This window comes from Aptenodytes patagonicus, chromosome 8 (assembly GCF_965638725.1).
Source record: "Aptenodytes patagonicus chromosome 8, bAptPat1.pri.cur, whole genome shotgun sequence".
Classification (NCBI taxonomy): Eukaryota; Metazoa; Chordata; class Aves; order Sphenisciformes; family Spheniscidae; genus Aptenodytes; species Aptenodytes patagonicus.
Genome location: NC_134956.1, coordinates 19,105,341 through 19,129,107, shown reverse-complemented (window position 1 = coordinate 19,129,107; position 23,767 = coordinate 19,105,341). Strand labels below are relative to the sequence as shown.

General features: G+C 41.9%; 1 protein-coding gene across 3 annotated transcripts; it reads left to right on the top strand.

Moving 5' to 3' along the window:
- Positions 1-1,395: 1,395 nt before the first annotated feature.
- EOGT (EGF domain specific O-linked N-acetylglucosamine transferase) lies at positions 1,396-23,223 on the top strand. 3 transcript variants are annotated; one of them, XM_076346621.1, is made up of 18 exons: positions 1,396-1,528; positions 2,129-2,175; positions 2,974-3,198; positions 4,153-4,253; positions 4,796-4,904; positions 4,993-5,087; positions 6,207-6,311; positions 7,468-7,574; positions 9,398-9,501; positions 11,580-11,696; positions 12,112-12,204; positions 12,952-13,023; positions 13,569-13,655; positions 14,801-14,869; positions 16,196-16,257; positions 17,916-18,035; positions 19,468-19,570; positions 19,959-23,223. In XM_076346621.1, the coding sequence occupies exons 3-18, from the start codon at positions 2,989-2,991 to the stop codon at positions 20,103-20,105; spliced, it is 1,701 nt and encodes a 566-aa protein (XP_076202736.1). In that variant the 5' UTR covers positions 1,396-1,528; positions 2,129-2,175; positions 2,974-2,988; the 3' UTR covers positions 20,106-23,223. The 3 variants fall into 3 exon arrangements, with proteins under 3 accessions (XP_076202736.1, XP_076202738.1, XP_076202739.1); XM_076346623.1 differs by having other exon boundaries at positions 2,969-3,198; XM_076346624.1 differs by lacking the exon at positions 11,580-11,696.
- Positions 23,224-23,767: the final 544 nt, after the last annotated feature.

Below are 23,767 nucleotides of genomic sequence, written 5' to 3'. Positions count from 1 at the left end.
ATAGTTTTGTGGTGGGTGGGTGTGTACGGACCTAGTGGTATGAAAGGAAAATATTGCTGAAGTTAGAATATATCAGATGTAGTTCGAATTTAGAGTTACAAATGCCGGTTAAAAATCTCGTGGTGTCATGGGTACTTAGGTACAAGAGGCTGGTTTATTTATAAATGCACTGCAGTAATGGGACTAAAGATAATGTGAAATTTAGACTAATTTCCTTTATGCAGGTAGAAGGGCCTTCTGCTTCAGGGGGCCAGCGGATCTGCCGGCGCCCCCGCAGCCCTGCCCCTCCGCCCCTTGTTCTCCCGCGGGTTTCCTCTCCCAGGCTGGGCCTTTGCCACCGGCGCCCGGGCCCCCTTTCCCACCTGCAAACGAGGGGAGAAGAGGTCTTTCCCGTGGTGGAAGGGTGCGAAGTACTCGAGTGCTAGTGCCGACTGCCCCTGCGGCGCTTGTCGAAGCAGGAGCTGAGCCAAACTGTGGACCCGGCGTTGCGGGTCGCCGACGAAGGCAGCGCAGGAGCGATGCCGTGTGCCCGACGGGCATCTCAAGCCAAGCGGGGCGTTAATTAACCTCTCCGCTCGCGAATCTGAAAGTTTCTGAAGGCAGCGGGGGCGGTGGTACCGCGCCGGGCCGCCCCCGGCACCGCTCCTCCCTGCCGGGGCTCTCGCTCGCCGTGTGAAAGCCGGGCTGGCCGGGGTTCCCGGGGCGGGGAGGGGAGCGGGGAGACGCCTCAAACAATGGGGTGCCAGGAGGCTGCGCTTCCTGCTGAGCGGCGGCAGGAAAAGGCCTTTTTCCTCCGCACCCTGAGAACGCCGTTCCCGGTGCGATGCAGCGGCAGCGCTTTGTTTCCGGCGGCAGAAGGAAGACGCGCCGCTAGCCCCCCGCTATCGCACCGCTTTCCCTTCACGGGCCTGCGGGCCGTGCCAGGGCGGGGGTGCCGCCCCCGGGCAGGTGCCGCACGGCCCGGCCCCGGGCGGCCGCGGCGTCCTGCGCCGCGGCCCAAGCGACGCTGGCGGGCACCGTCGCGGCTCCGCCTGACGGCCGCCGGCCGGGGCGCTGAGAAGCGGCAGACAGAGGCCGACCCGCGCCCCCCGCCCGGTTTCCGGCGACCGGCGCCACCGGCCCGGCCCGGCCGGGCTCCTCCCTCCTTCCCCGGCGGCTCGGCGCTCCCGCCGCCTCCAGGTGGGGCGGGCCCCGGCGGCGGCGGCAGCCCTCAGGCCGCGGTTGCTCCTCGCTGGGGGGGACGGGACGGGGTGTGGCGGTGCCGCCCGCCCCGCTCCGCTCCCCGCGGGTGTGAAGGAGGGGCGCGGCGGCGGTGCCGCCCTGAGGGCGGGCGGCGGGCGCAGCCCTCTCAGGGCGGCCGCCTTTCCCCCGCGGAGCCTGGTGGGGCCGGGCCGTGCGCGCTCCTCCCCGGACAGCCGCCAGCTGCCGCGGCGGCATGAGGATTAAGGCCGTCGGCGAGCGCGTAACGGGAGGAGCGGCCGGTCCCATGGGCCGCGGGGCTCCCCGGGGCCGACGGGTCTGAGCTGAGGTGAGGTGCCCGCCGCGGCCTCAGGGCGTGGGTGAGCGCCGCCGGGGGTGGCTCGGGCGGGGCAGGATGGGGCAGCGGCGCCTCACGGGGCTCGCTGTGGGCCTGGCACCGGGTCGGCACCGGGTCCGGCACGGGCTTGGCCAGCGTGGGCCAAGCGTGGGCCAGGCACCAGGTCCAGCGCGGGCCAGAGGCTGGGTCCAGCTCTGGGTCCAGTGTGGACTTGGCACTGGCGCGGGCCTGGCACTGGGTGTCGGGCGCCCTTCCCCAAATGACTGATCCTCAGCCGGGGCCCAGCGGGTGGGTAAGGGGCAAGGCCGTTTTGGGGAGCCGGACACCGCGGCGCGGTGTTGGGGTTGAGGTGGGGATGGGGTGCGGTGTGATCCTGCCGAGATCCCCCCCACGCCCCGGGGTGGGTGCCACGGGGAAAGGGAAGCGCTTTCCTGCAGGGATCCGAGTACCGAGACGGGTCAGAAACGCTCCCGGGCTGTTGGAAGGTTGCTCTCATTGCTGTGAGCGTTTCTCAAGGAGCAGGACTGTGTTCTGAGGAAGCCTCTTTTTGCAGGACGTATTTAACTCAGCTTTCCTCCCCCCGACCACTAGGTTTGTGTACTTGGGAAATCTGAAGCAGTTCTCCTCAAACCAAACAGGTAAAACTACTTGCGTTGTAGGAATATCGCTAAAGGCTTCAGTTGCAAGCAAGCATGCAAATTTTGGCAAATTATAATGCCAAAAGGGTTTTTTTAGATACAGGCCATCCATTTTTTTTTCTCAGGAAGTTTAATGGTTCATAGGAGGGGTGTTTGATGAGAAGCTTGTATTACCAGAAGGGTATCCAGTCTGCTTCAGAGTATATAGATATGTGTGGGCCTGTAGTTAATTTTGAGTATGTAACTCAGTATTCAAAGTTTCTTTAATGTGATGTTAACTTCTAAAAGCAAGCATCCTGAAACAGACTTAAGTTTGACCATTTATTTGTGATTGCATAGTTTTCCTTCAGCTAATGATTAGTTTCTTCCAAAGTGGAGAATGTATTATTTTTATACTTACTTTTAAACTAAAATTCCTCCTTTTCTCACCCTTCCCCCCCATATTTCTACATTTTCTTCCCGCTGACAGGATATTATATGCTCTATACTTAGTTTCCACATTTGAACTCTCAGGATCCCTTGGGATGTAGCTGAAGTAAACACACCCATTTTAGTCTGACTGTGAGTTGGTAGTGCGTAATAACCCTCAATGACTAATGAGTCAAAGATAATCCTGAGGTTGTACAGTCTAGTCTCTTAGTGAAAGTTTGCTTTTCGTAGGAAAAAGAAACCACCCCAGAAACACAAGTACAAATTCTTTGAGTATATGACTGACTTTGGCTGAATATTGTCTTGTATGCTTGAAATGGGCTATGCTGCAGATATGTTAAGTGTCTTTTTTTTTTTTTATAAGTACAGAACTCATAGGTTGCCATGTTCATGTTGCTTGCGTTTGGATTGCTACTGCGAGAAGTTCTGGCTAATTCCCAAGCTGAAAATCTTACTGAATTAAAAAACATTCCAGAAGAGCCATTATATAGCTACAAAGCTATCAACTTGCCAGATGAGCATATTCCGTACTTTCTGCACAATAATCAGCATATTGCTGGCATCTGTAAGCAGGACTCTCGTTGCCCATATAAAGTAGGTTTGCTTTTTTTTGTTCGTTTGTTCAAATGTAATGTTGGGGTGGTTTGTTCTTGGAGTCATAGCAGTTAAAGATGGTGATGAATTGGTCTCCTTGCCAATTGGTCGGTTCCACCGGGAATTGGAATTGTTGCTTTTGAAATAGTTGTACGGGGCTCTTCCTGAATCTGATGCTGTCACAAGACTGGCTTTTTAACGTCCTGTTTTGCAAGATGTTTATCCCCCCTCCTTTTAATTGTTGCAGAGCTGAAATGATGATCTTAATCTGAATGACTCTTGCGCATGTGAAAGGTGTTTGAACTAAGTACAGTTAGTAATTTCTAGGCCTGTGACTTTTAGCATGCTGTAGTACTTTTGCGGAAGCGCCAAGAGGATAGGCAAATCAATGAAACGCTGATTTAATCTTACCCTGCGGTTGCATATAATTCATTCACCCGAAGCAGGGACAGTGAACCTGAGGATCCGGGCCGCGTGTGGCTCCGGAGCAATTCTGGTGTGTCTCAGGCTGGAGCTGCTGGGGGTGGGAGCTGCGCTCCACCTTCTCTGGCTTTCTACAGCGCTGCGGAAGCTGATGTTTCGAGATTTGCCTGGGGAGCAGTGGTACACTCAGCCTGGAGCACTGTGCTTTGTGTGAGCCTAGCTTTGTTATCTGTATCTGTCAGAGATGTTAAAATTTTGGAATCCTACTCACTGGGTCAGGAAAAGTGGGTGTCCTGGAACAGACATATTAAAGACAAGGATAATGTTGCTGTGCATGCGTGTCCTCTTTGGAGCCTCTGTTGTGCATAAAGAATCTGAGTGTTCTTTCTGAAACTCCGTTTGAAAACAGACCAAATCGAAAGCCTTTAATGCAAGATTTATTAGCAAGAGGTAGTTTATAAGCTGACAACTAACTTGAGTCATTTCCCATTTTGCTGTTACATAACCTGATCCAGTTATTCTGTGTTACAGAAATACTTGAAGAAACTAAGATCCTGCTGGGGTTATGAGAAATCTTGCAAATCAGATTACAGGTTCAGTTACCCAGTGTGTGATTATGTTGAAACTGGATGGTAAGTTTCACTTTAAATGTACAGTATGTTAAAAAAGAGTATAGTGCTCACTTTCATATTAGCTGTGAAGTTAACATTGTTGTGAAATTTAGAGTTTGAAGGATGGTTCTTTGTGGAGATATCTGTATATATATGTGTGTATTTATAGATAACGTCTTTCAACGTGATTTTAAAAATTTAACTTTTTAAGGAAGAAAATACTGTTTGAAATGCTTCCTGCCACAATGTTTTCATTATTCTGATTTAGCCTTGAATTCAGATTCCTAAAATAACTCTGGATTTCCTTTCTTAGCTTTAAAAAACAGAGGAAAAATGTTAAAAAAAATTTATACCCTTTTACGGGAGAATAGCTTTAAATTGTCATTGATGTTTTCACTTACATGCAGCTGATAAGTTGCTTCCTGTTTTGCATCTTAAATGTCAATAAAGTAACTGGCTGGCTCTTCTGTCCCACTTTCAGTGGAAAAAATGTTATCTGTTAAAGTTATTACTAGAACTGAGCAACGGACCTTGATTCTTTTTCTCTCTCCTTCATACATCAGGGCAAGTGACATTGAGACAGCCCAACAGATATTCTGGAAACAAGCTGACTTTGGTTACATTCAAGAGAGGCTCAATGAAATGAAAACCCATTGTAAGCCTGCAGCAACAGTAGGTATTTCTGATAGATATACTTCTCACTTACTTTTAAACATAATTTTTGTTATTGATAAAATCCTACTTGTTCTTCTCTTAACAGGGAGATTCATCTCTGACCTGTTCTCAGTACCTTCAGCATTGCAGAGCAACAAACTTGTACATTGATTTACGAACTGTAAAGAGAAACCACGACAGGTCTCTGATTTGCTTATGTTATGGTAAAACCAAGGGGTGGCAGGGAAAAGGACTTCAGAATTTGTTTAACAAAGCTGATGTGCTTGTTGCCATGGGCATTACTGCTGATCAGAGACTTGTTGCTGAAGTCCTGTTGAGATCTACACCTCTTAATTGCCGTCTGCTGCTGCTGTCAGCAGTACAGGTTATTTAAAAATCTAAGCTCCCAGTTTTATGGAATGATGATGGGTAATTGAAATCCTCCCTTCTGATGGAAGAGAGGAAGACTTTTCTATGTCTTCAGTCACATCCTTTCTTGATCAGGTGATGTGCAAAGGAGAATTGTTTTTGTATGAGGCACCGAGAAGACCCTTCCTATGCTAGGTGCCTTCATACCAGAACCAGGAATTGCATTTTTAGATGCTGAGACTGAAGAGACATCTGAACCTGGATCTCCCACATCCCAAATTAGAATGCTACATATTGGAAAACTGGGTAAAAACCCCATACCACTGATGCTGGCATCACTCGTTTTTCCTTCTGCCTTATCTTTGAAGTCAGCATCTTGGGCACCTGACTTGAAAAGAGCTGGTTCATGACTGTAATGCTGATACCCTTCAGAGTGGGTTTTGTCATCTTCTCAGCCTATCCTAAAAGCTAATTTAGACGATGCTTTTAGTTGGCAATTTGTTTTCATGAAACCTGTTCTTGCACCTCACTCTTCGTATGTTGTATAAAATTCTTGGGTTACTAACTGGGTTGTGAAATCTGAGGTGAATTTCAGTGAGAAATTGTTATTAAAAACAAAAAACCAAAAAACCCAACTAATGATACTCCTGTAAGTAATCGTGTAGCAAAATCTAATTGAATTACTTATTTGGGTATGTGAAAATGATTCCTAATAACATTCTGGGTGTTTTCTAAATTGATGTGCAGAACTCCAAGGACACCGCTATCTTTATTTGGGAATTGCAGGAAATGCATGATTTATGCTGAAGAAAATACTCAGGTTTTAAATATGTATTAAGTATCCTGCTGAATTGAGATTAACTAGCACTGGCTTGAGTATGTAACTGAGATTGCAGAGCACTTGTAGCACTGTTGCACAAAAGCTGATAGACTTTTACTAATTTGCATTAGATTCAAAGAAGACTTTTTCCAGAAGGGAGAAATTGGAGGTCATTGCACCCTCAACGTTCAAGCATTTTTGGCTGAAGGTCAGCGCAAGAGCCCTCTGCAGTCTTGGTAAGAATCACTTGTCAAGGCTGCTTCCAAGTTCGTTTACTAATTCTTTTTTATTTTTTTCATTAGCACTAGCAGCTGTGTGTAGGGGATTTCATACTGAGGAAATAGTTGCTTCTTTCTAAGGTCAGTTTGAGAGTTCATATAAGATAGCTCAGGTAATTACATCTGTGCAGAATGTTCTGAACTATGCTATGTGTAATTGTGTCCTGCCTAATTTGCAGCAGCAAAAGATCTGAAAATGTCTTGTAATTTGAAGTTCTGACCTTCAGGTGTTTTCTGGACAAGATGCTGGTTGTATGCCTGATCTGCCTATAGGAGGAGACAGTTGTTTTGTTGTGAAATGCCTTGAAGTTTGCACTCGTGTCTTAGTTCACACAGTCCTTGGTGATGTTGGGGCTAATGCAATGACTGAGCTGGGTATATATTCATATCGTGTTCCCAGGGAGCCTGTGTTTGGAATGTGAAATGGGCAACAGTCCACAGGCCGAGTAGGAAGAGCAGAGGGTGCTTTGTGGTAGCTGGTTAAGTATTATGGGTTGCATGTTAGCACTTCAAAGCTGCATTGCCAGTTAATTGATGAAACGTGAAGGAATTGGAGCCGTTAAGGTCCATATAAGAATTCATTTTTATGCTTTTCTCGTGTTTTCATTTTTTTTTCTCATTTTCCATTGATGGTCAATTTCAGTTAAGAATAGCTGCAGAGGAGGAAAAGACTCTTCTTCTCTACCTGCTATTGTCATCTCAACTGCTCATCCTTGTTTAGACCCAGGAATAATAAATATTGCATCTACATTCATTATTCTGACCAAAGCATGAAGATCTTGCTGAAGTGTCTTTGGCAATGCAGATCAAGTTGGATAGACCTGCAGATCTAGGCTCTAAGGCTCTTTGTTAGATCTCTACTGCCTTGATTTGTAGATCAAAGATGCTGTTCACTCCTGAGATCAAAGGCAGTGTTTAACCTCTTGAAGCTCATAACCTGAAGAACCTTCCATTACAATTTCAAATCATTTTAATTGTCAGACTCTCTCAGTTTTCAGCAGTCCTGTTAAATCAAATGGACTGGATGAACAGTTACTAAATCTTAGATGTATGAAGTACATTTGTTTAAGTGTGTTAATGACAAAGCATGTTCTGTGTGATTGACTCTTTGTAGGTTTGCAGAACTCCAGACATTTACTGCATTAAACTTCAGGCCCCTAGAAGATGAGAAGTGTGATGTTGTTATTGAAAAGCCAACATACTTCATGAAATTAGATGCAGGTAATTGATATCTTTAGTTTAGTTTGGTGGGTTTTTTTTTTATCCTACAGTACTGCAGTAAAAAGACCCCATATCCAACTTGCCGATCTACATTATGCCTTTGTGATTGTCAGGTTCACTTGTAATATATTTTTATTTTTGAAAAATGATGTGACTTTTAAATTCCTTTTTTTCCTGTAGTTCCATTGATGAACTTGGAAACTTAGATTTAAATCCTTACATTTTGCCACAGATAATAAATAAATAAATACATAAATCAGAAAAAAATTCCTGCCACTTGTTTTGCACAGTCGTTGACTCTTGACTGTGTTTTGACAGAGTCTTTGACTTTGTGCCAAAGACTCTTCTGTACAGCGTCTTTGATTTTGACTGTGTTCCTGGATGACAGTTTTCATACCTTGAAACACGAGATATGGGTATATATGTCTTGTAGTATGTGTTCAGTAATTGAGGATTCTATGTGTATTGGATGATATGGAAGAGGAAGCAGTATTCAAAGACAAAGTTCAAGGGAATAAGTTTTGTTAGTTGATTAAAATACTTCCCCTCAACCACCCCAGAAAAGCCAAAACACACAAAACTAAACACAACCCTGTTTTAATCTTAAAGTTTCAAATTTAGGGGAAAAGCCACTACAGGAAGAAATTAGCTGTCTCATCACAGAGAACTGTGGTGAATGCTGTGCAACGCTATACCAAAATTCATGAGGGGGGCAGCACCCAAGCATCTTTAGGAATCCGCCAGTGGTATCTGACATTTTTTGAAGTTCACCAACCTTTTTGCTCATGCAGCATTTTGCAGACAAATGTTAATGAAAGGGGGTGGTCAGGTTATAGACATACAAACAAGCTGCTGCGGGGTAAGCTGTGGTTTAAACTGGATAGTTGTCTGCTGTGTTCTGACCCTGTGACATTCTGCAACTGTAAACTGGATTGCCCCTCTTCCCCTGCAGGCCAATATATATTTTAAGCAAAGTTGTTGCAGGCCCCTGAACAGTTACCATGGAAGAGTTGCTGTGCTGTCAATTTGTACCGTTGAGCAGGGTGGTCTAGCTGTGGCTCAGGAGGTGATTTTGTCCAGCTCCTTTGTTTTAGGGGAGGCGGGGAGAAATTGCTGTTTGCGCAGTATAGGAATCCTGGCAGCTAGTTCCTACCACGGCAGCTCTTTTGGGTCAGAAGCTTAGAAAGAGGGGCTGTGTGCACATAGTTCCAAAACTGGCATCTGGTCTTCACTCGCAAGGAAACTGGACTACGTTACCGCCTTTGTTTCATGGTAGTTTTCTACGCGCCGTGGTCTTAAGGTATTAGCTTAAGAAACCAAGAACAAACAAGAATGCTCTGAGAAGAAACCTGAGGAATTACTTGGGCTTTGGCTCATGTGCAAGTACAAGTTCTGTCTTGTAGTCCTGCCGACAGAGCTTCCCTTAACCCTAATAAAGCAGAACTAAGATCAGTGCCGAAGGCCTGTTTTAATGTTCCCTTTATGTCTAACTAGCTATTGTTAAAGCAGTAGTGGCTTTCATATACTTCAGAAAGCAGCTGCAGACTGTAATGAGAAATAGCATGTGAAACTTATCCTTTTCTTATGCTGTGTTTTGGCCACTCTTCTAATTTCTCTGAACTTTTAAAAACACATTTTACTTCAGATTTATTACCTTGATTCCTTCCCTTTAAAGGTTTGCTTTTTTAGGGTGTATAAGAAGCATTCAATCAGAAGCAGGGGAAAACTAACATAAAATACAGGATACTACTAAGGAAAAAATGCATGAACCGATAAAAAGTGGAGTGAGTAATGTATTTTGCTAACAATTCTTTCTTTCTCAGGTGTTAATATGTACCATCACTTCTGTGATTTCGTCAATCTTTATATTACACAGCATATTAATAATTCCTTCAGTACTGATGTCAACATAGTCATGTGGGACACTGTAAGTCTGCTGTGCTTTTAACCTGTTTGTAATGGGTTGTATTTCTGCTTTATACTCTGAATTTTCAGTAGCCAATCCTTAGCTTTCTTGTGGGCTTAGCCGTGTGGAACTGATAAGTTTTTGGATCTTGTTAATACAGGCACATGAACAATAGTTAGGTAACAGATTTTCTACGATAAACCATGTACTGTTTGAACACTACTCCATAGCTCATCTTTTGCTAGTACATAATTATGTCTTTTTTTGGTGTGACCTCAAAACTAGCATGATCTGTATTTCTAATATGTGGTATTTGGACATTTCATGCTGTTTTCTGTAGACTTTTTTCTCTGAGAATATCGAAGTAGATTTACTGAAAACTGTGTCTTCCATATTTAAAAAGAAATGCAGCCTTGCGTCTTTCTAAATCAGTAATGTGCAGCCTGTAATGAAGAAAACAACTAAATGAAATCCTTATATATATCAAAACAGGGTCTAATACTTAATTCCTTTAAATAGCCTTCTTGCAGTTACTTCTCTCAATCACCTCTTAGAATGCCATGATGATATATAAAACAAGTTTTTAAGTGGGGCTATTTCTGCTGTACTGCTGAATTGAAACCATGACTGTGTTTAAGAGTAATATTAGTTTTACTGGCCAGTACTTAAGTTGTGTAGGAGAGTGTTAAACTAAACAATGAAAAACTAGGCAACTTGTAACATGCCAGATAACATGTATAATCAGGTCCAGAAATAACACAGTTCTCGACTATGATACTGTCCCACACCTGTCTTGTTCTCGTAAAATACTGGGTTTTCTTTCTCAGTATTTACTGCTAGGACAACTAATATTCAATAGAGAAACGCAAATATTCCCTGCGTGCTATTTAATGAGAAACCTCTTTGGCTAGAAGGGACCCTTTTTTCTAGTTCTCTTACATTTTGAAAGCTAAAATAAATGTGCCTGCCAGATAAGCAAGCTCTCTAGCTGTTATACAGGGACCTGTTAATCCAGCTCTGACTTTCTGAAAAGATCAGATGTGTCAGACAGCACTGTAAATTACTTTGAAAAGCAACTGTTTTTCTAATACTGCGTTGTTGAATCAAATAACTCTTTCAAATGTACCATTCAGAGTAAGTACTGTCACAGTACTATCATTTTAAGAGTCTTAACTGCTCAGTCTGCAGTTCATTACTGTGTACAACCAGATGATGGCACCAACTAACTGCTGATGAACTGTCTATGCTGATTGAAAGGTGGACTTGAGCTTATTATTAATTCTCTTTTTTTTTTTTTTTTTCCCCTTTTCTTGATGTAATTAGATTTGGCCATACTTTCTAGCAACTGTAGAATCAGTGCACTGTTCTTATTAAATAGTAATGCCCTTAGATGTAGGTTAAACAAACCAGAAAATGAGTACGAAATCCACTGGGTGTTGATTTGCAGACTGTCTCTGCAAATGCAGGAAAGCAACGTTTATAAAGCACTTTTAAGGAGAGCAGATAGGGTTAGAAAGTAGTACTTACAGCTTTGAAGATCAGTTCTCTACTTCTAATCTGGCAGAGCAGCTCTTGTAATACAGATGGCCAGAAAGTAGTATGGAGTGTAAAATTCATTAAAACTTAATGGCAGAAGAAGGGGAAGGAAGCACCTCTTCAACTGAAGGAAATCTGGCGCCCTTTAGATTCTTTTACATTTCACTAGATGTCTGCTCTCTTCTGTGGTCATTTGCAGTCTTATTCTCAAATTTCTCATTGAGAATTTTTCCACGTAACTTTCCAAGCAGCCTGAACCAGCTGCAGAGTTGAAAGGAAACTTTAAGCAAGAATCTGTACCCGGGGGCTACTGAGGTCATATTTAGTTGCATTCAAAGAGCAAGAGATGGTGACTCTTAGCCCTCAGATGTGTAGGAAATGTTACAAATTTGAAGGCGAGAGCCCCTGCTGCTAGGCCAATGTTGTAGGGAGTAGATGGTTCTTAAAAGGTTCCACAGAGTGTTGCTGCAAGGGGGGGAGTTTTATACTGCCTTGTAGAGAAACTTCTTGGTAGCTTGTCAAAGTAATGCAAAACATAGTTTCCTGGCTGTTTCTTCCATCAGATCAGATCATTACCTTCAATTTGTGATACAAGTGACCATCCCGAAACAGAGGCGAATGTGAAACAGGCGTGTTGTGACTTTTTACTTCAAACATTACTGCTGCACTTGAATTCCCAGGTGGTTTTTTTAGTCTCAGGAATCGAAATTTGTGCCTTCTACCATCCCAATGTTTTTGTTATTTCAAATTTAACTTGTGTTCTGTTGTCTCTGGGGAAAGTAGTAGGTACTCCTTGCTCCTAACTCAGAAATTCTAATCTGCTGCTGAAGAACTTGTCTAGATTGCTAATTTATAGAACTGTTTTATTAAAAATTAACTACCTGACAGGTAATTTGAGTTAACTGCCATTGTAAATGCAGGGTTCGGTGTTCTGTCGTGTCTGTGTTCTGTGCTAGGCCGTCTTAGGTCCCATGGTGGTGATGCACATACTAACTGTGTGTTAAAACTCGTATACAGAACTTGTAAATCAAGAAGAGAGTTTTTATATGCATTTATGTAATCATTATGCCCTTGTGTTTTTCCCCTTCCTCCTAGAGCTCATATGGCTATGGTGACCTGTTCAGTGAGACATGGAAGGCATTTACTGACTATGAAATAATACACTTGAAAACTTTTGATTCCAAAAGGGTACGGAATTTTATATTTTGTTTTGACTCATAGTCCCTAGGTAGCAAATATGACAGCTTCTCAAGCCACTTGTGGATGTGGGTGTTTCAGAGGAAAGCATTAATACTTTCCATGCATGTTTAATTTGCATAATATAAGTATTCTACCTTTCAAACAAGAGACAGAGCTGTAACCTAATTCTGTGGCATGTCTTTGCTTTATATAGGTGGACCTAACTTTTGTGTCCTTTGAGAGGTGATATTTATTTGTTGGTTTCACTTCTGCAGGACTCACTACTGAAGTTAAGGGTTTTCAAATGGTACTCTCTCTAAGTCTTCTGATTCCTACTGAGCTGTTTATCTTCCCCTGCAACTGTTAATATACCTGCTACTCATCATTAAAAAAATTTTTACTCCTACCAAAAAATGTACCCATTCATTCAGAGCTCATTTTAGTCTCTTAAATCCCTTAAAGCCTGTCTTTAAACTCTCTAACTGATTTTCTTCTATTTAGTTCATGTTTGTTCTGTTTTGGGGGTGGGTTTTTTACCTCTTCCGACACTTGCATCTGTAGCATCCTAAGCAAGAGCTCTTTTGGGATCAGGATTGTCTTTGTTCTATTCATTTGCACAGTCAAGGAAGTGTTGATGTTCTTGACAGGAGCATGTAATTGCTAGCTCATTATAAGCAGTGACCCCACTGAATGAGCACGGAATGTGCCAGCGGAAGGTAGCAGTGCAGTGTAACTTCTTGTGATCTTCCTTTGCAGGTATGCTTTAAAGAAGCAGTCTTCTCATTACTGCCTCGAATGCGATATGGCTTGTTTTATAACACACCCTTGGTGAGTTCTTTTTATCCATCCACTGTGTTAACTAGATGTGTGACAGTATATAATCTGAGCTAATGAATCTCTCAAATGTCTAGCTGAGCTATCATGAAATGTACTGCATTGAAAGTCTATGCAACTCCAAATGAAATGATCTTCCCTAAAGATTAGGATTTTGAAGTTACTTTAGCTGGTTGATAGTAACTGGTTGTGTGCAATCTCCTGTGTCACAGTTCCTGAGATGCATATTATTCCTCTTTAGTGGGTGGGCACTGTGAACTTAGTGGTATTTTTGCAGAACACGAGACCTTGTACACTGACAGACATTGACAGACTTTCCCGGTGGTATTAGCTCATGCATTCAGGCTGTAACACTGTAGAGAGAGTTATATTTCTTTCTAAATGAAAGTGCCACTTGTGTTGCAGTGAATAGTGACATGTTTAGCACAGTGCATGATACTAGGCTTTTGTTCCACAAGAATGGCAAAAGGCTGATCACAAAGAGAGGTTTTTCTGAGGAAAATAACTTTTTGTATTAACAATTGCTTTTTTAATTTCAGATCTCTGGCTGTCACGGTACAGGGCTATTTAGAGCATTTTCTCAGCATGTGTTACACAGATTAAATATCACACAAGAAGGACCCAAGGTATGATAACTGAATAATAAAATTGTAATATGGAGCTGATGGCTCTTACCAGAGAAACAGCATTAGCAAGCTGGACCTAGTGGGGAATAAGGGCATATAGTGCACTTTTTGTCCTTTCCTGTGATGCTTGGGATTTTTTTCCAATAAGTCAGCCTGTTCTATAAAGGCCTTCAGCAAACATTCATCTATGTTTGTGAAAGTTGCCCTCGTGTCTTATTTCCATAGGACAGACTTCAGAACATCTTCCTTCCAACCCTAGGATCTCTTCCTCGTCTCCGTTCTCTGTGCTCAAGGCCTTTGTGTCCTTCCTAGTTAAGCAAGATAGATGGTACATGGTCTCTTCTGGAGCATGCTGACAAGGTGCTGTCCTTGGGACCAGCAGAGGGGATCCCACAGAGCAATGCAGTGAGCTTGCTCTTTATCGATCCTCATAGTTACTGCTGAGCTCAGATCAGAGGAGGAAATGATTGAGTCTGGTCCTTCTGATCCCTGGCCAGTACTGTCTGCCTGGCCCTGGGCTTCTCTGTTGTACACGCTGTTAGGATTTGCAAATTGTTGCAATGGCTGCATTGATGGATATGGCAGTTCTGGACTTCTTGGAAGTATTTTCTAAAGAGTAGCCTACACATTATCGCTGAGGGGCACGCATTCAAAGCACTGCACAGGCATTTAGTTATGCTTCTCCTGCTGACACTAATGGGAGTCATGCAGTTAAATCTCTTTATTCCACTTGGAACACTTACCCCTGTGAGCCCAATTAATTTAAAGAGGTAAAAGGAGGAACTGTTATAGAAGTAAAATATTTTTTTCCAAGGATCTTGTGCACAAGCCATCCTGAAAGCTGCTTTCCTGCTTTCAAAAACTGCTGTATAATGTATTATACAAAGGCTCTTTTGTACTGAATAAAATAAATCTTTCAAAAAATGTTTTATTCTTTGTTTCACTTTCGCAAAGTTTTTGACACTTCTAATCTGTTGGAAAATACGATGTGAATTTTAAGGTGGTTACATCATCTATTACATGGGGAGGGAACATATTTAGTTGCTCAAATAATTGCCAAAAGTAAATATGAAAGTGTTTGGTGTTTGGGGGTTTTTTGTAAGGTCTGCCTCATAGCTAATAAACTGCTGCTTCTTTCTTTTCAGGATGGGAAAATTCGAGTCACAATACTTGCACGCAGTACAGATTACCGGAAAATATTAAACCAGAATGAGGTGTGGTCCTTTTTATTTTTAAAACAAATTTATCAGAAGTTAAATTTTGCTCACTGAATTGATTTTTTTTTTTTTTTTTTTTGGTACAGCCAAGACATCTATCTGCTGACAAATCTTGGACAAATATGTTCAGTGCTAATATTAATTTCTTCTAATAAGTCTTCTAACCAGTCTCTACTTCTGTACACCAGACACTGAACCTTGCTGCCCTTTTTAAATATCCAATGGAAGACTACAGATGTAATACTGAAAGCATTTCCTCTTAACAGACACTGCAGAGCTTCTGATAATCTGAAAGCAAAATAATTTAATGTTATCTCTTTTATTTCTAGCATCCCCAGTGTTGAAGGCTCTAACAAAAACCTTTGTTATGCTTGCAGATTAAAATGCATAAGCTATTTTATCTGAGTATGTGCATTCAAAACTTAATGAATTTTCATACTGATTTATGTTTTCAAATCACGCAACTTAGTGGACTTATGGTGTAGCTTCTCTTGTGGTAAAATGATAATATCTAATGTTTTCATACCTGTCTTCATTCTTAGCTGTTAGTGCCTGACAGAAATGAATTGGCATTGTCATCCCCACCTTACGTAGGGAGAAACTGAGGCTTGTTTGATGCAATAGCTCAGAGGCAGAACAGACAGAGTGCAGATAGCTAGATTTGTGCCTTATCTGCTAGGCTGTCCACAGTGCATGCCTACACTGCTACATGTAGTATGTTTTCTGGTAATGAGCACATGACAGAAAGGGAGAAGTTAATACTATCTTTACTACACTTTTGTAAAAGAAAATACTTGGCTCTTTCTCCCTCTTCTGCTGGCTATGGATTGGAGACTTGGAAAAAGCCCGTTTAGGTTAGAAGCCCAGGCTCTAACCTGGTTTCACTTCTCATATGAGTAGGAGTCTGACCTAGTAAGGTATCTTTGAAAATCCTTCTAGCTACCAATTTGCTTCTTCAGGTATGGAGTATCTTTTGGAAATCCAACCACTTTTTCCCACTATTCCTGGCAAAACTCCTACTAGTTTGAGTGGTTTAGGATTGGGTCCTGGAGCATGTAAAAGTCAACAGTAACCTCTGTGAGAGTGCAGGAGATCCGAGTCTCCTCTCCAGGGGTTGCTTTGCCAGGAATAACATATGTATCTTAGGTGGGAAGGCAGAAAAGGAGGGGAACTGCTCCTTTATATGGCAGTGACAGTACGTTCTGTCTCGCTCATTGTAATTCCCTGGTGGGGTGGAGGAGTGTGTAAAAATGATCAGGAGTGCAGGGGATGAATTAATTGAAGGAGAACACCAAATCATTGTCGTCTTATTTTCCTCCTTAGCTTGTGAATGCTTTGAAAACAGTATCGACGTTGGAGGTCAAAGTGGTAGACTACAAATACAAGTACGTAAGTTGGTAGAAGAAACTAGTGTGATCTCATGCTGCCTATGGCTGGTGAAAGGTGTTTGCAGGCCAAGCTACATATGCCCCAATGTCTAACCTCTGCAAAATCCAAGAACTGGTAAGGAAGGAAGGATGTTACTGAGGGAGTGGTGGGTGAGCTAGTTAAGCACTCCCATCCTATGATGCACTACCTAGGAATGAATCTCTAGAGTTAGTAGACTCAGGTTAAAGCTACTGTATGATGAGCAAGTTTTGAAATCACTTTTCTTTCTGTTTCCTCCCCTCTCCCAAAACCAGCTGTATTCCCATTGCCCTTTTGGATTTGCTAATGTTCTGCAGTAACTGTGGGTCAACAGGGATTTCTCTTGTATGATGCTAGTGTCTTATTTTATATGACCTTTAGTTTAGCAATGAGTAATAACTCAGCTTATTTGCTGCTCTTTTGGCCCCTGAAGACACCACTTGAGGTCAATTTGTGGTGCCCAGATGTAGTAGGCACTGTGCCAGTAAGAAATGGCTTGAAGAAAAAGGTCCCAAATGGTGTTTGCGTGTGCCAAATGGCAGCAGCTCCGATCTACTCAACGGTGCTGTCATGGATCATGCAGGAAGAGTGAGAAACTGAAGCAGCAGTGAGAGATCAGTGTTTTGACCAAAGCAGAAGCAGTGTAAGGAAGTCGAGTTGCTTCCGATTCCCCTGTCAATGAAGGCACTTGAGTGGTCTAATAATAGAAAAGAGGGTGGATACCCTTGAGAGGGCATCTAGACCATCCCACTTGAATGCATGACCGAGTGGTACTTCCACAATTCCCGTGCTTGTCGAAACCATCTGTGGTACCATTCAGCATTACAGATTTCCACAGCTATCCTGCGGCATCGCTGTCATCATAGTTAGAAGGGTTTCCCTGATGTCTGCCATTACAGCAGTTTAAGCAGTTTAAACTTTCTTGTTGCGGTTTAAGCCAGTGTCTTTCTACTCTCTTCCAAATGGTCAGAGAGGACGTTATTCTTTTCCGTTTTAATGTATGAATTGTTCGTACACAAATGAAGCCTGTTGTAATTTCCCTTTCCAGTTGTCTGTCTTCTCTTACAATTAAGTATCTTTAGTCCATTCTTTCCTTGTGTGCTCAGGGAACACCTGGTTATTTAAAGAGAATACTTTACTTTATTTGGAGCTTACAGTCAAAGGATGGGAGAGTGTGACAGTTCCAGGAGCTGAAAAAAGCCTGCTCTCCTTATTTCTGCTTGATGCCCTATGCATAAGTTCAGGTTGGATATCCGCACCTTTAGGTGGGAATTGTGTACTTCTACATTACATTAAAAACAGTTTAGGTCCTTTATGTTGTGGTTTGTTTTTTTTTTTTTAAAGGCAAGTAAAAAAACCCCCAAACTTACAAAAACTTTAACTTGTTAAAAAAAAAAAAAAAATCAAATGTTTGGAACAGGCTCTTGTGAAGCTTTGAAACTTGTCTGCGTTTCTTTTAATTCCATGCTGAGTTATTGCTGGCTGCAGCATTTGTGATTCTTAGTATTGTTCCTTGAAAAATCAATTCTCTCTTTCAGTATTCCCTTAAGTTAATTTTGTGCTTTCTACATGTAACTAATTCTTGCTGAGATGGATAGGCATGCCAGATCACCATTTTTTGTTGTGCTGTCTGCAGGGAACTTGAATTTTCAGAGCAATTGAGAATTACGCACAACTCTGATATATTCATTGGGATGCACGGAGCTGGACTTACCCATTTGCTCTTTCTACCAGACTGGGCTGTTGTTTTTGAACTGTAAGTCTGTTTCTTTCTCTTTTCCCTCTTATGCCACAGCTGCTAATGTCTGTCCATATGTGTTAATGAAGCACTTTCCCTTGCTAGTATTTGACTATGAATGTTTGACTTGCATCCTTGTCTAGACTTCATTTTTGGCAGTCTCTTCTGGGAAGCGAAAGTGAGGAAGCTTTCATTATAAAATATAGTGTAACTATATCATACAGGCTTAGCCTGTGATTTCTTAAGATGCCATGGTATAAGTAAAATGCAGCCTGGTCAACAATTGCTTGGGGAAAATGACAAAGAAAAGAGCCTCACTGGTCAGATTCTGCCTGGGAAGTCTGAGATTTAATGGTATTTTGGTGATCCAGGTGAATTGATTACGTAAGATGTGCGTCCAGGGTGTTAAAGATCCCCCTGAAGGTTATTTATATACACCTTTCTATGCTCAGGACATGAGCACCAGCTTGCTGGCCAGGCTTAGCTGAGTGTCATTCTGTTTTACCTAAATTTCTCCAGTAGCTTCCTTTTAAACATATTTTCATAGAATCATGGAATAGTTTGGTTGGAAGGAACCTTTAAAGGTCATCTAGTCCAACCCCCCTGCCGTGGGCAGGGACATCTTCAACTAGATGAGGTTGCTCAGAGCCCCGTCCAGCCTGACCTGGAATGTTTCCAGGGATGGGGCATCCACCACCTCTCTGGGCAACCTGTGCCAGTGCTTCACCACCCTCAGCGTAAAAAATTTCTTCCTTCCATCTAGTCTAAATCTACCCCCCTTTAGTTTAAAGCCATTCCCCCTTGTCCTGTCGCAACAGGCATTACTAAAAACTCTGTCCCCATCTTTCTTATAAGCCTCCTTTAAGTACTGAAAGGCTGCAACAAGGTCTCCCTGAAGCCTTCTCTTCTCCAGGCTGAACAACCCCAACTCTCTCAGCCTTTCTGCATAGGAGGGGTGCTCCAGACCTCTGTTGATTTTTGTGGCCAAATTATGTCGCAAAGTATGGTTGTTAATAGATAATCCAGTTCTATAGAACTGAACTAAAATGCTGCACACTTCTCAGAAGAGCACTGAATTCTCCATCCTGGGAAATTCTGCTTGAAGCCTCTGCTGTGGGAAGGCTGTGGAGCTGGTGCTTTGCAGCATAATCTTGGCTTGAGAGCATTTTGTCCAGTCTCCAAATAAGTTCAGAAACCCATGCCCAAGAGCTGCTGCAGCTGGACAGGGGCATGCCTGACATGCAGATGTGCCTCAGACTGTCTCCTAGGCCATGTCTTAAGAACAGATGGCAGCCCTTGTTGTTTTCAGCGGAGTAGAATTTGTCCATGGTTTCAGAGCCTTAGAACTGGATGACAAACACTTTGGCCTGAAGGTTTTTTTTCCTGTTTCACCGTGGTAAACTTCAGCACAGTCTCTGTAGGTAAATATGACTTTTCTGCCTGCCCCTAGATACAATTGTGAAGATGAACGTTGTTACCTGGATTTGGCAAGGCTGAGAGGCATTCACTACATCACTTGGCGAAAAAGGAATAAAGTATTCCCTCAAGATCAGGTAAGGATGGCCACTGCTGGAAGGGTGGGTGCTGTAACGTGAAGCATTTAAAGGTTAGCTTGTTTTACCTATCTGTGTTCTGATACTTGAAATATGGTTTTCATTCTTTAGACCAAATTAACTTCCCTGTTGTGAGTAAGAAATCATTTGATATTAATGGCTGAGGGAAGAAGAGAAATGAAATTAATTGGCCATTAATCCAAGCCATCCGTAGCGTTGCTGTTATGCAGTTTCTTTGCTGACTCTCTTGCCTCAGAGCAGATCAGTGGATCAGAAATAATAAATTAAACTGGCAGATGCTCGACTTTTTTTTTTTTCTCCTTGCTTTTTGAATGGAAGATGTACTGAATTCTTTTTCTGTCTAAAAGGCCTTATTTCATTTTCCTAGGGACACCACCCAACGCTGGGAGAACATCCAAAATTTACAAACTACTCCTTTGATGTGGAAGAATTTATGTACTTGGTGCTTCTGGCTGCAAATCATGTTTCACAGCATTCCAAGTGGCCATTTAGGGTAAAACATGATGAATTCTAAATTAGACTTCTGACTGAAATATTATTTTTAAATAATGCTCCATAAAAATATTGTAACAACATAAAGCAAAATGCTGGTGTGAAATGCGTAAACCTCTACGAGGGAAATAACCCATTATTAACTTGTCAAACCACTTCTTAGCACCGTACCTTATCTTTATAATCCCTCTCTTTAATTCTGGGAGGTTTTGATATGTAAAAACTACTTTTCGGAACTCTTTTTGGTTTTTGCACTGTATTTTTGCATTCCAAATTCTGAAATACTTGTCGTTAATACAAAGATATGTCCATCCATTTCATATAAGATTTTATCCATTTCATGTAAGATTTTCTTGTAATAATTTATGCCTACTATTATGTGAGGAAATGCTAGAGGATGGGAGAGTGTTACAGCTTGGTTTCTCAGTATAGTCTCTCTGGGAATGAAATAGGCCTGTTGGAGCTCCTCAGTTCCTCTTTTTAAGAAGCTGGATGCTTTTATACTGTAGTCCTGCACCTGTAAGTGAAAATCTGAATAGGAATTGCCTTCTTGTTGTAAGACACTGCCCAGCATGTCATTTGCAGTCGAGTTACATGGCGCAGTGGTTCCAGGATGGCCGGTTAGGTCCTTTCCGTCATCATCCATGTCATTGCTGTGCTTGTCTCTGTATTGTTTCTAGGTTCGAAGATCTTCCTTTGTAAAATAGTGGTTGTAAGAATGAAGTGGTTAAGCGAGCTTTAACTTCTGTTGTTTGATTCAACAGACACTGCAGACTTCTATTTCAAGTTTAGAAACATTTTCAAGTTAGGGAGCAGAGTCTTATGTTTTTTACATTTAAATATAAACTTTGACACTCCTCCCTGTAGTTTTAAATGCTAAAATAGAACAGGTCTGCTCAGTAGGTTTAGTCAGTCTTCTATCCCAACGCAGGTAGATCTTTTCCTAAGCGAATACTTAAAACTTCAGGTAAACTGGATGTTTCCTACTTTTTCATATAAAACAGCACTCTGCAATGGAAAACCTGAGCAAATTGGAATAAAACTTGAGTCTTTTTGAGGATGCTGAAGGGAATGGACTTCTAGTTTTTTATGACAAATGATAAGATGTATAGGGTGTCTTTCAGCTGCAGCTGAAAGGAAATGAAGTCATGAGCAAACTTGTTCTTGGAGTCATTAAAAACCTAATCTATTAATATTCTTGTTTTCTCAAAATGTCAAAAAGTCAATCTAGGTAGCTTTTGGAAATCCTTCCAAAGCCAGTAGCATAGTTCACTGCTTTCAGTGAAGGAAATATTAAGCCAAAGCCGAGTTCTTTATAAAATTCCCTCCGGAGCTGACTTGTTGGTGCTAGTCGGGGGGGGGGGGGGGGAAGGGAGTAGTTCTGTTGTCTTAAGCGGAACCAGAAGGATGTGTGGAAGAATCAAGTTCAGTGAGATAAAAAGGAGTTCTATGTTAAATTATGGATTTTTTTGAGAATGTATTCCCATGATACACTTGCAGTATAATCATACAGTCTGAGTGGCTTGAAGCAGAGCATACGCTTGTATGCAAAAGCAAGAGAGTTACAGTAAATGTAAACATTTCACTGGTATAATTGTAGATATTATTGACTTCCATTCTCCAGCAGTCATAGGCAATTTCACAGAGTATAGGTACATTTACTGACCTGCCTATTCTGGTAAAGATGAGTTACTGTAAGCAGAATTTTCATATGGATCTCTCACGACCTTAAGCAGTGCATAGGAAAAGCTAGATATAGCTGATACCTTAATATATCTTGTGTATCTGGTGCAATTCTTAGCATAGTGTATTGTTTTACTGATGGATAGAACTGTTTTACTTTAAAGAACCATAGAAGCAAAATTGCACTTCTTGACATGAAAAAAAAAAAGCCCCCGAGAAATACAATTTCCTGTATTTGGGGGGGGGGGGGGGAAGGTGTTACCTTGCGGGATTTTTAAAGAAAAAAATTGTATAAAACTTAAGTCAGTAAAATGTCTGAGTTCGAATGGAACCAACTCAAAACAAAGATGACATTTAACTATGAACTGTGCACAGATATTTGATGATTTTTTTTAATAAAAAGCTTTTTAATTAAAAAAAAAAGTGTAGAATTTTTGGTCATAGTTTGCCAGGTTTTAGAGGCAAATGTTTTAAATACTATTAATTGCATAGAGTCACGTGTGTCTGCTTTTTCCTGCCATGGCAACCTGATGTTCTGAGGTCCAAACCAATATTCAGATTTATTTATCTGGGAATCACTCCGAGATAACGCTATCATCTTGCACTGGTGGCTTTGTTGCCAGGCATTTTAAGATTGGTTTGTGGAAAACACTTGTATATGTTTAACTTTCTGCGCTGCAGATGATGCTGTTGAAGCCAGTGCGTGAATGCAGACATGTGCTTGAATCTGTGCAGAAGCAGCTAATGAGGAGCTTCTCTCTGAAGCTATGTTCAGACTCACTAAAACAAGTGGTTGAACATATGCCCGAATGCGTGGAGGAGAGGCTGTGGGGACTTAATCCAAGGGCAAAATATCCTGCCAACGTTCACCGGTTTCAGCAAATTTGAGTGCAGCGTTGACAGTTGATGGCCAACGTGTTCTTCAGCCTTTATGGCTTAATATTACTGGGATGAAAATACTATTTTGGTTGATTTTGCGACTTTTTGTAAAGCTAATTATCTTGGCAGCAGAAAGAGGTACGGTTGGATTACTAGGATTTTGCCAATAAATCCTGAGAGAGAATTTGGACAACAGCCAAGATCTGGCCCGTGGCTTTCTTAAAGAGGGTCTGGGCCATCTCGGTCTGCCTCGAAATTGGAATTTGAGGGAAGCCATGAGACTTTTGGGCCACTTGTTCTTTAGGCAGGGTATAGCTCTGGATTATCTTTTCCTAACAGACGATAGGAATCTTGTTCCTTGCTACTTCTGTTTTGTTTTGTTTGGGTTTTTTTTGTCTGTCCAGTTTACTTAAGTTTAGAGTCTGTGTTTAACTGCCACGTTGGCATCAGCGTGATTAATTTAGTTTTGGGACTTAATGAACGTTGCCAATCCTCAATGCTTACATTGGATTGCCTGTGTTTCATGTACAATGTATACAGAGAGCTGGATTTGAAATAAAAAATAATTTATGGATGCACATGGTGTCTTTCCTTTTTACTTCAGAAGTCTTCAAGATGTATTTTCAATTTTTTTCTTTGAAGTTCTGTGGAAGTTGGGTAGGTGTGAGAAATGGTTTGTGATGGGGAGGTGGCAAATCAGGATTATTAATTTTAAGACTACAATTATAAATATTAAGGTAATACATTTTTGAAAGCAAATAATAATGAAATTGTTTAATTTTTGCTGTTAATCTTGCCAATTGTACCATTAATGAGATAACTCAGGGTTTAGAATGTCTCTTAATCTTTTATTTTTTTTTCTAAGCAGGAGAGAAAGTGAAGGAAACGTTCTCCTTGAGAGCTTTGTGTCTGCTCAGAAGGGTGAAATGTGAGGAGATAATTTTCTTTGATTTCAACATTGAATAATTATTTCAAATTGCAGTGTTTGCCTTGAAGTTGAGCTCTTACTTCTACTCCTCTGAACACACGTTTCTCATGGATTGGGCTTTTTGTCCGAAATAAAAGAACTGCTACTAAACACTCTTCTGGCTTTGGCCCTGAAACGGCCAAAGTAGCTTGGCT